The sequence below is a fragment of the Elgaria multicarinata genome, chromosome 2 (assembly GCF_023053635.1).
Source record: "Elgaria multicarinata webbii isolate HBS135686 ecotype San Diego chromosome 2, rElgMul1.1.pri, whole genome shotgun sequence".
In the NCBI taxonomy this organism is placed as follows: domain Eukaryota; kingdom Metazoa; phylum Chordata; class Lepidosauria; order Squamata; family Anguidae; genus Elgaria; species Elgaria multicarinata.
This window is the reverse complement of record NC_086172.1, coordinates 111,885,396-111,901,567: the sequence shown is the minus strand read 5'-3', so window position 1 is coordinate 111,901,567 and position 16,172 is coordinate 111,885,396. Positions and strand designations below refer to the sequence as shown.

Below are 16,172 nucleotides of genomic sequence, written 5' to 3'. Positions count from 1 at the left end.
ATCCCAGACAAAGTACCCACATTGTTTGGCTGAGAAATAATGTATCATTAAATGTTACTCCATCTTTTTGTATATTTCACAATATACAATCATTGTCAGGCACAGCCAATTTATCTAATCCCTCTGTCTTTCCTTATATCCCAGTATATGTTGGCCAATTTGATGCAATTTTAAGAAATCGGTCTAGCCCTGTTTCCATAATTACATAATTAAGATTGCTACTAAAGATTGTTATTCTACTAATTAAGATTTCTCCTCTACTGTTAAGGTTGCTGTTCTACTAATCACACTTAAAGGAATATTAATAACATTGTATGAAATTGTGCTGTTTGAAGAATAACTACAGAATCTGATGCAATTAAGGAAACTTTCATTCATTTGAAAGGGACTGATATCCAAAGTCAAAGTTCAAAGAAAGATCTGCAGAGATAGATACGTGGTAGCTTAGAAAAATAGAGAATCTGGTAACTCTTTTGCATTTTGAATTCTTTTTTTTTTCTTTTTTAGGCTTGAATTGAGCACTTATAGGTCAACGCCTAGGGAATATACCGTTCAGATGGAGTCTGATGAGGAAAGGGAGGCCTTGATCATCAACACGAGTGAACATATTATAGTACGAAAGGTAAGCCTATGATTTTAAAGGCAAATCTGAGATGTTATGTGCGTGCCTGTGGTTGGACAAAAGCAAATATCTGGAAATAATTTCAAAAGAGTCTTGCTGAAATCTAAAAAAGGTGAACAGTAAATTAATTACTGAAAGCTGAATTAATGGGCAGCAGTGGGGGTTTTTAACCACTTCTCCACTAGTGTCATTCTTTATACTGTCATCAGATTGTTGAGGTGTAGGATGTGTTCAGTGCAGTCCTATGTGTAAATAGGTAACTGACTCTTTACTAACACCTGCTGTTTCAGCGTTGTTGGAATCCAAATTCATTCACATCAGCAAGCATTGTGATTGAGCACACCTGTACATGACCATCAATTAATGACCACTTACATTATTATTTCTTCACTGGCCCATGGACCACATAAAATGTTTGTGTAAGCTTTCAGGACAGCTATTGCAGTGGTATTGTAAATATTTACACATACAAAGATTTTGTTAGTGCAAATCTATTGGAATCATCTCAACAGCAAACTAAATTGATGCTTTCATTTTTGAGAGTCCAGTTGGAAGATACGAACACCCAGTGCTGTTTTTTAATATGATTATACGCTTCTTTTCTGAACAGGCAAAAGGAGGAGCCCTTTCTTTCAAGAGATGGATTCGGGGGAGAAGTCTATACTGCTCCAAGTTGTTGACCTCGAGGGCAAAATCCCGCTATCTCTTTCTCAGTTATTTGGTGATCCTACATCTTCTCGTTTTCTTTTGCCTAACAGGCGTCTTATAAATGCACTGAACTTGCTGTGTGAATTATTTTCCTTCTAAATAATGGTGTGCCAATTTGAGATAATGGACTTCTCACAAGCTGCTGTTACGCTATGCACTGGACACAGTTGTACATATTTTCAGTATAATGTGTGGCTTTTTCAACTTCTTCCTTAACAAGAAGTTTTAAATGTACATCACAGTTGCTCCAAAGTTTCCTGAGTTGCTCTTTAACAATGGGATATTATATTTGCTAAGAAAGAGATATTATCTTATCAAAACACACTACTAAGAAGCTGCTGCAATTTGGATGTTTAATATTCTTTAGGAATATATAATGATTGAATACTGTTGAATGAGTTGTAAATGATATCTTTTCTATATAAATTTATTTTAACAGAGTTGAACTATAAATTTGGGGGCGGTGAGGGGGGACAACTATTCTCCGCTATTGGGTTTCTTGGCTTCTTGATTATAACAAGAGGCATACAGAGTGCAATACAGGGCACAAGTGGGAAGCTGGAATCATTAGAGTTTCTCAACTTCAAATAAAATCATAAGAACTGAAGAAAAAATCCTCTTTCTTTTGTGTGAAATATTGTATATGTATGTGAGGAGAACGACACAAAGTGACAGTGACTAATTGTAAAAATGTCCAAAATAATCAGATAAGATGGACAAGTTTCTTGCAGTTTTTGAAGGTGTCCAGGATTTGCTTACTACATTATCAGTATGGAAATCTTAGCCAACCCAATTTGTTGTATAATACCCCCCCCCAAATCCACGTCTTTAAGCTCACTGTGTGAAAGAAATCAACCCCCTTCTATATTAGAATTCTTTTTCTGAGCTGTGGACAACAGATCCAGTATATAAGAACATAAGAGCCATGCTGGGTCAGACCAAAGGTCCATCTCATCCAGCATTCTGTTCACACAGTGGTCTAACCCACAAGTAGGACATGAGCACAATAGCACCCTCCTGGTTCTACTGCCTGACACTGGAGGTAGCATATAGCCACCAGAACCAGCAGCCAAATATAGACTTAACCTCCATGAATCTGTCCAATCCCTTTTTAAAGCCATCAAAGTTGGTGACCAACACTACATCTTGTGTTAGTGAACTCCTTAGTTTAACTATGTGCTGTGTGAAGAAGTATTTACATTTATCTATCCTAGATCTCCCACCAATCAGCTTCATGGGATAACCCTAAGTTCTAGCATTATGAGAGAGGGAGAAAAGTCCACTTCCTCCACATCATGCATAATTATGTACACCTCCATCATATCTCTCCTTACTGGTGTTTTTTCTAAGCTGAACAATCCCAGATGTTATCATCTTTCCACATAGCGTAGTTGCTCCACCCCCTTGACCATTTTAGTTGCCCTTTTCTGTACTTACCCATTATTACAACTAATTTGAACACCTCCCTAATTTCATTTTCCATCTGAAGATCACCCTGTGTATTCTGGTCTGGGGGTTGATAGCATGTCCCCAGTACTAAATTGCTTTTGGAACCTGGTGCTGTCACCTGCAGTGCTTCTGTGGAGGAGTCTGCTTGTTCTAGGTTTTCCAGTCTGCTTTAGACAATGCCCTCTTTGATGTACAGAGTAGCAACACCTCCGCCAGTACTCTCTTCCCTGCCCTTCCTATAGAGTTTATATGGAGAGATGGTTCTTTCCATTCCACCAGGTTTCTGTTATGCTCGCTATATCTAAGTTAGCATTTAAAACCAGACTGCTGATCACTTAACTTATTTACTATTGATTGATTGAAGCGGGTAAAAGCCAATTTGTTTTTATTGTTAATTATCTAACCTTTACCAACACAAGGGACCATTCCCTTTCAGATGTTCTCTCTGATTGGATCCGCATGATCATTAGCATAGTTATCCTCACCAACACGGGTTGTTGTGATGTCCAAACGCAGTGAGGATGAATGGCTGTGGTGGTTTACAAACCACCCTGAAACCACAGCCACCCACCCTTGCCGGGTTCCGACATCACAACGGGGGTCATTATGCTAATTAGATGGCTTGCAGCCAGCACACATGAGGGAAAATAAACCACTATGGCTTATTTTCCCTTCATAATTGTGAGAACCTGCCTTCTGTTTATGGGTTCTGGGTACGCACTGTGCTACGTGCACAAAATGGGCCAGTTTGCACGATAGAACACCCCACCTTGCTTTATTTAAGCCACTGTGGGCTGCAGTGCATGCCAAAAGCCATTTTGAATATTCAAGCTGAGGCTTGAGTCGTCGAAACCAAGGGATCATTGGGGGGGTGGGGGGTGGGGGGTGGCGTTAAACAACCATCGTATAATCCAACAACAGACCACACGTTATACAAAGGTTGTTTTAACCCTCACATAATCCATAGTCCCCAGGTTGAGGTGACACAACAAGCCATGTCTGCAGCTTGAATGTTCAATAACTGCCTGGCTAACCATGGCATAAGTCCCAGTGGGCAGTGATCATGGGAATAGGGTCAATAGCATTCAACAATATAGCATTGTTGAATTGAGACTCTGGGAGATCAGGAGGAGCATTAGAGCACTGCTTCAAAAAGGAGAAAGTCAGCACTATTTCTCCTGACCAAATTAACAAATGGGAAAAAGAAGCTTGAGTACATGCAATTATAATTTCATCTAGCATGTGTTTGATAATTCCTCAGGATTTCCATTCCAAAGCTCAGATATAGTATAATGTGTAATGATCACAATGTTAAAAGATAGCATAATGTTCTCTCCTTTATGTTACCTAGAGTTCCTTACTATGTAAATTGTTTTGTTCCACCAGAATACCTCATTCTGATGTAGCATTGGAATAAAGCCTTGTAAAACTAAAAAGGCATCTGAACACATAACTTAGAACTCTTTTCCATATTGGAATATATATAGTTATTGCAGTGAAACTGGGATTGGGGCCAAGCACCATCTGATATTAAAGAAATACATAGTTTTCTTAAAAGTATACGTCTTTTAAAGCATTCATTACTAAAAACAATGGCAACTGTTTGAAGATCCAAAGTAATTAATTGCCTTATCAGAAGATGCCATTGGGAGAGTGTCATGCATTCATAAATAACTTTCCTTCTCTGTGTAGTCCGCCGACACATAGCAAATTTATACCTGAAAAGGAAACCAAGGGGGAAAGGCAAATGAACACATGATTAAAATAGGAAATGTATAGTGACAACGAAAGAGATGATTGTTAGAATGTAAGTCATGTAAAAAAATAAGTTGTCTGCTGGGTTTAAAGGAAGCTGCTACTAATTGAACTAGTATGCCATTAAGTTGTCGGATATGAACCTGCAGAAGAAGAAAACATCTACGTTCAGTGCTTTCTTTGAAGCCTTCAAGTACACATGTGTGTGGGGTGTGGAGTTATTTCTGAATAGAATAAAATGTCTGGATGCCAAATTCTTAATGGCTTTTAAAGTCATAGAACTGTGGGACCTTGGAGGGGAACCTCTTAATGCAGGATCTACAATGCAGGCTGTAACTACAGCATCCCTTCCAGCCTCTTCTTAAATTCATCCAGCCAATGAGAGGCCACCACCTCTCATTTCATTTCATTCTATTCCATTATCAGGAAGGTTCTCCTGAAGTTTAGCCAAAATCTCCTTCCCTGCAGTTTCCACCTATTGGTTCTAGTATTATCCTTTGGACTGACAGAGAAAAAGACTGCTCCAACTTCTGTGTAGTATCCCTTCAGATACTTAAGATAGTTATCAAGCCCTCCATTAATCTTATGATGTCTTCCATTAATCTTTTCTTCTCTGGGCTAAATATACCCAGCTCTTTCAACCATTCATTGTAAGACTTGAGTTCCACATCTCTCACCATCCTGGTTGCCCTCCTCTGGACACACTCCTGTTTGTTTACATCGTCCTTAATGAATGACATAGTACTCCAGATGCAGCCTGAGCAGTTCAAGATAGATTAATTTTTGTGTGTGTGTGTGTGTATGTATTCAATTTCTATACCACCCAATAGTTGAAGCTCTCTGGGCAGTTCACAACAATTAAAACGATAAAACAATATAAAAGTTTAAAGCTATAGTATAAAACCAGAATAAAAATAAAACCTAGCAGCAGTGCAAAGATTTAAAATACAGTAACAGATTTAAAAACAACAAAGACTAAAGACTAAAATGCTTAGGAAAATAAGGTGTTCACCTGGTGCCTAAAAGACCACAATGTAGGTGCCAGGTGAACCTCTGGGAAGCTCATTCCACAACGGGTGCTACAACATCCGGCCCTCTTCTTAGTAGCCACCCAGCTACATTTGGCAGGGACTTCCAGAGAAGGAGCCCTAAGGATGACCTTAGCATCTAGGGAGGTATATATGGGAGGAGACTGTCATTCAGGTGATTTGGCCCTAAGCCATTTAGGGCTTTTTTGAATGTTAACACTAGGACTTTGAATCAGCTCAGAAATAGACTGATAGCCAATGCAGATGGAAAAGTACCAGCATAATATGACCTCATTGGTCCTGGTAACAATCTCACTGCTCTATTTTTGACCAGCTGAAGTTTCCAGAACATTTTGAAAATTTATTTTTAAAGGCAGCCCCATGTATAACACATTGCAGTAATCCAGACTTGAACTTCCTGTGATTTGAACAATATGCTGCTGTTAATGCAGCCTAAGGTGGTGTTAGCTTTTTTAACAGCCAATTTGTACTGCTGGCATATATTTAATTTTGATCCACTATAGCATCTAGATCCTTTTCATATGTACTACCGCTGCTAATCAAGTCTTCTTCATCCTTTACTTCTGCCTTTGATTTTGATTTTTGATAACTAATTGCAGGACTTTAACATATCTCCATTGATTTTTATCTTGTGAGCTCCAGCCCAATGTTCCAGCCTGTCAATATAGTTCTGAATCTTAATTTTGTCTTCTGTGATGTTGGTGGTGGTGGTGGTTGTTATTATTATTATTATTTACATTTATATACCTCCCCATAGCCGAAGCTCTCTGGGGGGTTTATTATTTATTTATTTATTTATTTATTTATATAGCACCATTAATGTACATGGTGCTGTACAGAGTAAAACAATAAATAGCAAGACCCTGCAGCATAGGCTTACATTCTAATAAAATCATAATAAAGCAATAAGGAGGGGAAGAGAATGCACCAAACAGGCAGTATAAAAGTCAGAACTATTCAAGTTTTAAAAGCTTTAGGAAAAAGAAAAGTTTTTAGCTGAGCTTTAAAAGCTGCGATTGAACTTGTAGTTCTCAAATGTTCTGGAAGAGCGTTCCAGGCGTAAGGGGCAGCCGAAGAAAATGGACAAAGCTGAGCAAGGGAAGTGGAGACCCTTGGGCAGATGAGAAACATGACATCAGAGGAGCGAAGAGCACGAGCGGGGCAATAGTGTGAGATGAGAGAGGAAAGATAGGAAGGAGCTAGACAGTGAAAAGCTTTGTAGGTCAACAGGAGAAGTTTATATTGGATTCTGAAGTGAATTGGAAGCCAATGAAGAGATTTCAGAAGTGGAGTAACATGGTCGGAGCGGCGAGCCAAGAAGATGATCTTAGCAGCAGAGTGGTGAACAGAAACCAATGGACTGATGTGAGAAGAAGGAAGGCCAGTGAGAAGAAGGTTGCAGTAGTCCAAGTTAAAAACAGTGAACATTAAAAACAAATATACAAAATTTAAAACCATAAAAAGCATAAAATACAAACAAAAACAGACATATTATCCCTCCCAGCTTCATGCAAATTTGCTAAGCATCTCCTCTGTGCCCCCATCCAAATAGTTTATAAACATGCCCTGTAAAACACTGCCCTGTAAAGCTCATAAGAACATAGGAGCAGCTACACTGGGTCAGACCAAGGGTCCTTCTAGTCCAGCATTCTGTTCACACAATGCCAACCAGGGCTAGATCTATACTACTGTTTTATAGCAGTATTGAAATGCTCTAACTATTGGGGCACAATCCACCTCCTGCGCGCCTCCCACTCCTTCCACAGCAAAATAGACCCCTTTTAATCCAACTTCTTTGAAAAATTAAAAACAGAATGTGCTGCGATCTCCTGCTGTGTGCAGGAAAAGTGGCATGATAAAAACAGCCTCTGAATGGGCCGCATTGTCTTTGTTTACTTCCTCTTTCAGTTCTGGGAAGAATGAGGAAGTGTGGAGAAGCGCTGGTAAGGAAACACGATTTTCCCCTGTGTGATGATGCTCCACATTCTATATAGTGCTTTTATAATGTAAAATTCTGCTTTTAATTCCACATTCGTAATGATTTGACACAAGGTGTAGATCTGGCCCTGTGGATCCACCTAACACTAACATCATCCAGCCCATCTGGTGTCCTGCAATTTCCCCCCACAGAACCCCTTATAGAAGTTCAGTTGAAACCAAGCATCCCCTAACTCTATTGACTATCCCATGACACCTATTTCCTAATACCCATGTAAGCTTCATAACGTAAGCCTTATGCTAACCAAATGTTTATATAAATACATAATACATTGTCTAATGGGTTGGATCCAGACTTAGTCATGCTTTGACTAGACCCACTGAAATCGATGGAATGTAATCTTGACTAACTTAAGTCCCATTTATTTTAATGGTTCTACTTTTAAGTAGGACTAAATCTGGATTTAACCCAATATTTGAGACAATGTTTGCTGTAGGCTGTGCGAACAAACAGTGTATGAGATAGAACTGAAGTAACATAGAATTATCATTTAGGAGGTGACTTGTGGCTGAATCGGGCCCCATTTTCAGACATAGAGTCACCCCATCTCAAGATAAGGTGGCTATTTTCTGACTCTCTGCTACAGAAAACTGATAACATGTACAGTTCATGTGCCAGTACTGTACATGGTAACTTTTCTTTTTGGCACCAGTGCCTGATAAGTACGAACGGAGTTATTAATGTTAACTACGTATTAATGAAATAAACAAAAGCTCCTGGTTCTAGGCATGGAACTAATAATGATTTAAGTTGGAAAAAACGGAAGTGATAAAAAGGAGATTGGCGGGTGAGGGAAACTGAGAGGAAGCCGTCTGAACAACTTAGAGTGGGAAACTGTCCAAGGGTGTTAGAAATTCTGCCGTAATTTATCCACCCCTTTAAGCTGTTGGTTTGATAAGGACAAGCTGGGAAAAATGTTTCCAAAAATGGCATGGCAGACCTAGGTATTCTATGAACTCCATTCCACAAGCTGATATAAATATAATAGAAGGTGAGATCATTTCATTTGTTCCAAGGGAGCTATTGCAAATTTTTGTCATTTCCTGGTGTTTGGGGTAAGTATTACCCATATAACTTTTAACCTTTTGTATTTGATGAAACAAGGCTTGATTTTATGAAGGCTACAGCGGGAGGGAGGGGGAATTTCTGGGCTTTCTAAACATGCTTAAAGATCTTGTTCCTTCTGAGGATACAGGTGATTGCTTTCCCTAGCAATACAAGACACTCCATTGAAGCAGCATACTAAATGGCCTTGATTTTGGATGGTCTGGCTGTCATTTAGTGATTGTCAGAACCACTTAGGGTAGGGTATGGAACCATGCTAATTGAACACTGCATTGCAGTTACTAGTGTAACCAGAAACCTGCTCATCATTAGAGATAGGGAGAGATTGGGGATGGGGGAGCAACCTAAATGGACAAAGTATAAGAGAGAGAACAAAAACTGCATATCAGCAAAGTGCAGAATCCCATAGTTTTTCTCTATGTGATGATTTCTTTAACATGGCTATAAAATAATAGCTATAGCCTAGGTTTTTAACTCCCTAAGTGATATCCTCCCTAAGTGATATCCTCTCTAAAATTCACTGAAATGCAACCTTTTCCTACAAGCTTAGAAAGGTTGTTTGTTATTAAAGCAAGGATTCATAGTCCTTGTTTTTTAATGTTTATATTTTAATGCATTACATCCAATTTTATCATCTGCTAAAAGGCATGGAAATACTGCTTGGAATTTGGAATTACTAGCATCTTAAGAAACTAGGCTTGCAAAAAACATTTACTTGCAAAGAACTCCCATTGTTCAAGATGGAAGGTTGTGACCATATTCATTAGTATGAATAATAGTGCTTGATTTCTGTGGAACCTGTGCCTTGCATAACTATTGACTCGTCCATATTTTGTTGTGTTACAAACTAGAATTGAAATGGAGTCAATTGGCATGTTTACCATTTGATTTACACAACATGCTTAATACTTTGAAGGTGCAAAATATTTTTTATTGTGGCACAAAAGTTAATTAAACAAAAAGAAACTGGCATTTATTGGTTGCATAAGTATTAACCCTCCTGAGTCAAAGCTTGGTAGAAGCACTTTTGGCAGCAATTACAACTGTGAATCTTTTTGTGTATCTGGATCCTGCAATATTTGCCCATTCCTCTTGGCAACATTGCTCAAGGTCAGTCAGGTTGGATGGGGACTGCTGGTGAACAGCAATTTTCAAGCCTTGCCATAGTTTCCCAAGGACTGGGCTTTCATTGGGCCATTCTAAGACTCCAGTGTAACTTTGGCTGTGTGTTTAGGGTCATTTTCCTACCTCCACCACAGGTCTCTTGCAGTGAAACAGGTTTTCCTCTAGAATTGGAATTGCCCCGTATGTGGCTGCATCCATCTTGCCCTCAGCCCTGACCAGTTTCCAGTCCCTGCCAATGAAAAGTATCCCCACAACATGATGTTCTCAGGGCAATGAGCACTGTTGGCTTTGTGCCACATTTAGCATTTTTGCTAAGACCAAAAAGAGCAATTTTGGTCTCATCAGACCAGAAAGCCCTTTCCCACAAGTTTGCTGTATATCAGACATGCCTTTTGACAAAATCCAAATGGGATTTGATATGGGTTCTTTTTAGCAATGACTTTCTTCTCGCCACTCTTCCATCAAGCCCAGCTTTAAGGAGCATCCTGGCAATAGTTGTTCATGGACGGTTTCTTTCATCTCAGCTGTGGTTCTCTCCAGCTCCTTCAGAGTTACTATTGGCCTCTTGGTTGCTTCTCTAACTAATGCCCCCCCTTAACCAGTCACTGAGCCTCTAGGCAGAGTTTCAGTTGTGCTATGTTCTTTCCATTTTGTAATAATGGATTTAATGATGTTCCAGGGGATGTGCATAATTTGGGAATTTTTTTAATAACCCAACCCTGATTGGTGCATCACCAGAACTTCATGCCGGATTTGTTTTGATATCTCCTTGGTCTTCATGAAGCTGTTTGTTTAGATATGCTCTCCAACACACTGGGGCATTCCAGAAACAGGTGTGTTTCATCTGAGATCAGTTGTCTACGCTTTGGTAACCTCCAAATTAGATTACTGCAATGCACTCTACATGGGACTGCCTTTGAAGATGGTTCAGAAGCTGCAGCTTGTGCAAAATGCAGCAGTCAGACATTTGAATTGCACACAGGTGGACTCCATTCAACTAATTATGTGACTTGGGAAGGCAGTTGTTTGCACCGGAGCTTATTTAGGGGTGTCACAGCACAGGGGATGAATACTCATACAATCAAGACCTTTTGGTTTTGTATTTGTAAATCCTTTTGCGAAATATGTATATTCTTTCTCTTCAACATTATGGACAATTTTGTGTTGATCAGTGAGAAGAAATCCCAATTAACTCCATTTGAATTCCAGGTTATTACACAAAATCTGGACAAGTCAAGGTGTGTGTGTGTGTGTGAATACTTATACAAGGCACTGTGAATGTGTTTAGAACTGCAGTCTTGGAGAGGACTCTGAATTCAGGAGTGAGCACAGTAGAAGAAACCCATTTGCGTCTGCTTGGCTAGCATTCTACTAAATACATTTCAGTAAAACTTCCATCTAATGGTTATCAACCCGAACTATACATCCAGGTTTTTTATTTTTATTTTGCTACAGGAGTTACTAGCCCCAAACTATGTCTTTACACAGAGACAAAAGAATATGCCTGCACCATCGTTGTCTCCCCACTGATCTGTTGCTAATCTTATGAATCACTTTTGCTGTCCTCTTGGATGTTTCTCTTGAGCAGGAACCTCCAGTTTTGTCTTTTTTAGGGGAAATAACTTTACATAAGGGAGTTTTAAAAGTAGGTTTCATTTTGGAAGCTGATGTGGGAGCCCAGCCTATATGCACACCTCACGTGTTCCCCTCACTTTGAACATGTCTTTTTGGAGTATCTATGATTTTCAAGTGTGTAGCAGGCCTTTCTGCATATCCACCTCCTTGTTCCAAACTTAGCTCCAATTCTGCATGATGATTTTGAATACGAGTTTTATTTGAGTTCCTGAGCTCTATATGAAGCCCATCCTCCTTTTAAGGCTGTTTGAATTATTGAGAACTAGTTGCTGATGGAACAATGTTCCTGCATTTGCAAGAAGATTAGTGCATGGTGTAATATGGCCTAGCTACCATTGGGTCATTGTGGGAAAACTGTATTTACTTGAGGCAAGGGTTTAATATATTCAAACGTATTGCTTTGAGGACTAAAGCATGAAAGGATTTGCTCTTGGCTTGAGCCAGAGGAGTGATACACATTTTTCCTTTCACAGTTAACACCATCATACTTCAGTCCTAATTTCAAAATAATACACTTAGAGCACAATCCTATGCATGTTAAGATGGACAAAAGCTCTGCAACTACCAGCATGCCCCAGCTATCCATGTTTTCCCCCCTGTATAAACATGCATAGGATTGCACACTTAAATATGTTAAACTGTTACCTCAGGTAAATATAGTTTCTCCACAGTCATAAATGTGAGTGTGTATTTGTGTGTGTGTGTACCTTGGAGCTGCTGGAAGATTCAAAGAATCTCTTGAGGGTATATATTTGGCTTTCATTTCACCGGTAAAAGACTATTGTACTGGTTGAACAGCTCTCCACTTCTTTTCATTTAGGGTAATTTTATGAAATTTTGTCAAGTTGAGAGCAATATCAAGACATTATGAATGTTTCTCAATTTGTACAGGAAGCCTTGTGGCAATGATTTCCCCCATAATTAAGCAGTTGAGCATTATTTTTTTCCTGGCATGTTCTCAGAGTGCCATTGAAATTCAGTGTAGAAGTTGACAAGTTAAATATGTCACCTTTGCTCCTCAGAAAGTACCAAATTCTCCCAAAAGATCAAAGGAGGAAAGATTCACATAGTTTATTGTACAAACTACCTCCATGGAAAATGTTGTGTTTGAACTGATTAAAAGTGATATGCCTTCATTTAGAATGTGCATATTCATTCTGGGATGGAGTTCCTTCCATGCATATGATTTTTTTCAAAGACTTTTCAACCCTGTTCCAAGTTAAAGCACCAGTGGTATGTTCCCAGGGAGGAAAGGTTGTCGCAAAGCATTTCCTAAATTTGCTGGCTCATTGGTACCTGCATCAGTAGAGGGAAGCACTTAGCCCTTACACATTGAACTTAAAGAATCCCAAGCAGAAGTCACATGTACAAGTTGTTTTGGGCCTGTAGAGCCAAGCATATCTCACTGTTCTTCTCAGAACAGTCATTTTGATAAGAAATTCACAGTTCACAAATATAGAATATTTCTTGTAAGTGAGCACTTAACGGGAGCAGCTGCCATTTCAAAACATTAACCAACACTTTCTGAGAGGGTCTATTTTTAGACCTTTCCTGCTATGACTGTTTATATCATGGGGGATAATAGAGACTTTGGGTGGGGGGGAACATGTTTCTTTCTTTATTCTTTATTGCATTTGTACACCACCCCTTAGCCAAAGCGCTCTGGGCAGTTCACATAAGATAAAAACACTTAAAAACAATATACAAAAATTAAAACCACAAAAACATGTAAAATGCACATACATTTAAAACCACTGTAACAGTTTTACAAATGATGAGCCAAAAAACAGACCCAGTCTCATTACATATTGCTAAACGCCTGGGAGAATAAAAAAGTCTTGACCTGGCGCTGAAAAGATAACAATGTCAGCACCAGGCAGGCCTTGTCAGGGAGATTGTTCCACAGTTGGGGGGCCACCACAGAGAAGGCCCTCTCCCTTGTTGCCCCCCTCCAAGCTTCCCTTGGAGTAGGCACCCATCAGAGGATCTTAGATGTTGATCGCAGTGTTCAGGTAGGTTCATGTTGGGAAAGGCGTTCCGTCAGGTATTGTGGTCCCAAACCGTGTAAGGCTTTATATGTTTAACCCACACCTTGCAATGGGCTCAGAAAAATACAGGCAGCTAATATAAGCGGGCCAGAGTGGGTCTTATATGCTTGAACCTTCTGGTCCCTGTTATCAATCTGACCGCTGCATTTTGCACAAACCGCAGCTTCTGAACCATCTTCAAAAGCAGTCCCATGTAGAGTGCATTGTAGTAATCTAATTTGGAGGTTACCAAAGTGTAAACAACTGAATCCCTGATAGGGGCGTAGCTGGGCCACCAACTGAAGCTGGTAGAAGGCACTCCGTGCCACCGAGGCCACCTGAGCCTCAAGTGACAGAGATGGTTCTAAGAGAATCCCCAAGCTATGAACCTGCTCCTTCAGGGTTAGTGCAACCCCATCCAGAATAGGTTGAACATCCTCCTTTAACTGGTAGTTTGGATTGGAACAATATGCATGTACTTTACAGTGTCAATATAAAACTTCAAAATGTTCCAAAGTGTCACCTCTTATAGCTTGTTTGGAAAAGCAGAAACTTGTCCCTAGCATATTGAAAAAGTTTTCAAATCAGAGAAGAACATAGCAATAAATATAGTACTCCTACTATTATTTCAGTAAAATAATTAAATCTTGGTAATTAGAGACTATAATTTACCATGGTATGCAGGTAGTCCCTCATTAAACTGGTTACCTATATTGTCTCACTAAGCAGTGCAGAGAATTTTACTACTGCTTTGTTTCCCCAAGTTTCTGAGGGGAAAGGTCTTACCTAGGGTGACCAACTATCTGGTTTTGCCTGATCACATCCTGCTTTTCATGCTCTCAGGGGGGATCCAGCTGGAATTTTTTTTTCTTTAAACGTTTGGGAAAGGTGTGGGGCGTGCATTTCTCGGGCCTCCAGAAAGTACTCAAGTCATCTACACCATTAGCATGGTTGGGAGGATATCAGTGTATGCACAGATATTCCCCAGCCACCCTAATGGCGCAGGTGATCTGCGCAGTTTCTGGGGGCCCTGCAAACATGTTCCTGGCTCTCGCCCCCCCCCCCAAGCCAATTGATGCCTGAAGAGTCTCTTAATACTTGCATTAAGGGACCTTTTCAGGCATCAATTGGATTGGGAGGGAGCCAGGTGTGCATTTCATAGAATCATAGAATCTTTTCCTGGGCCTCTGAAAGTGCAGAGAACGCCTATGCCATTAGTGTGGCTGGGAGGATATGTGCACATGTGATGTAGTGGCTAAGGTGTCGGACTGGGAGTCAGGAGATCTGGGTTCTAGTCCCCACTTGGCCATGGAAACCCACTGGGTGACTTTGGGCCAGTCACAGACTCTCAACCCAACCTACCTCACAGGGTTGTTGTTGTGAGGATAAAATGTTGAGGAGGAGGATTATGTATGTCGCCTTGAGCTCCTTGGAGGAAAATAGGTGGGATATAAATACAATAATAAAATAAATAAGTTGCGCAAGACTTGAGACTTCTAGAAGAGGCAGGGTGTGCGTACACGCACCAAAAAAGAAAGCAGCGGAGTCGGCCTGGTGCAAAGGTGTGAACGGTCGAGGCGGAGGCAGCAGCGACAGTAGCAGCATGGGCCCAGGGCAAAGGGGTGAGGTGGCATTGGTGACAGCAGTGGCACAGGCCCGGGATGAAGGGGTGGGGCAGAGGCAGCAGCAACAGCAGCGGTGTGCGCCCGGGGTGAGGCAGAGATGACATTAGTGGTAGCAGTGACAGCGGGGATGCAGGCCCAGGATGAAGGAGTGAGGCGGGGGCAGAGGCAGCAGTGACAGCAGTAGTGCAGGCTCAAGGCAAAAGGGTAAGGCATTCGTGGCATCAGTGACAGTAGCAGCTCAGGCCTGGAGGAAAGGGGCAAGGCAGAGGTGGCATCGGCAACAGTAGCAGCCTGGGCCCGAGATGAAGGAACGAGGGGCAAGGTGGGGGCGGCAGCAGCGCCGTGGGCCCATTGTGAAGGGGAGAGGTGCGAGGTGGTGTCAGCTCAAGCCCCAGGACAACCCGCATTGGGCCGGGCTTGCTCCCAAGGAGAAGCCTCGTTGTCACTACAGCCACCGCTGCTCGTCCCCACAGAAACGGTGCAACCACCCGGAGAAACTTAGGGGACACCATCACTGGAAGTTCAAAACGTTTATCCCTCAAAACGTTTATTTCATTAGGCCCTTGCTCTTTCTTCCTCTAAAGAAAACTTTGTCTTGCAAAATGTTTAATATGTTAACAGTTTAGAAGAGAGTAACAAGGAGGGGGAGGACTGCTGTAAACTGATGGGACCACCTCTGTGTCTGAGGTGACGCCATTTCCTGTATCTGCCTATGGGGGCTAATTACTTGCTCAAACACCTTGTGAATACCTCTGTATACCTGTCACCCAAGAGGAAGAAACTGGCCTATGCACTTATTACATGTTCCCTCTTCAACTTCCTAAAAGTTTGTGTCTGAGCTGTCTAAAGGCAACATGTTGTGTTGTTTTGCAGTGATTCTCTGCTTGCATTCCCCACCTTCTCTCCCTTCCCCAACCCTATGGGCTGGGAGAAGGAGTCTCTTACCAGCTGCGGCTGGCCAAGCCTTGTTGCCAAAGGATGGGGAGGGGGTTGACCAGGGGAAGCGTTTCTCCCGACCTGCAGGAGCACCCTGTGAGTGTTTATGAGATCATTGATTTTTCCAACTTAGTTAAAGATGGGAAAAGCCATACTCAAGATATCTCACAGAGAGGC

General features: G+C 41.0%; 1 protein-coding gene across 4 annotated transcripts in view; it reads left to right on the top strand.

The window, feature by feature from the left end:
* LOC134392778 (golgin subfamily B member 1-like) overlaps positions 1-2,186 on the top strand; it is a 68,854-nt gene extending 66,668 nt beyond the window's left edge. For all 4 annotated transcript variants that reach the window (XM_063117391.1, XM_063117392.1, XM_063117390.1 and 1 more), the window contains 2 exons: positions 508-622; positions 1,233-2,186. In XM_063117391.1, coding sequence (XP_062973461.1) covers positions 508-622; positions 1,233-1,391 — 274 coding nt within the window. In that variant the 3' untranslated portion in view covers positions 1,392-2,186. The remainder of the gene's footprint in view (positions 1-507; positions 623-1,232) is intronic.
* Positions 2,187-16,172: the final 13,986 nt, after the last annotated feature.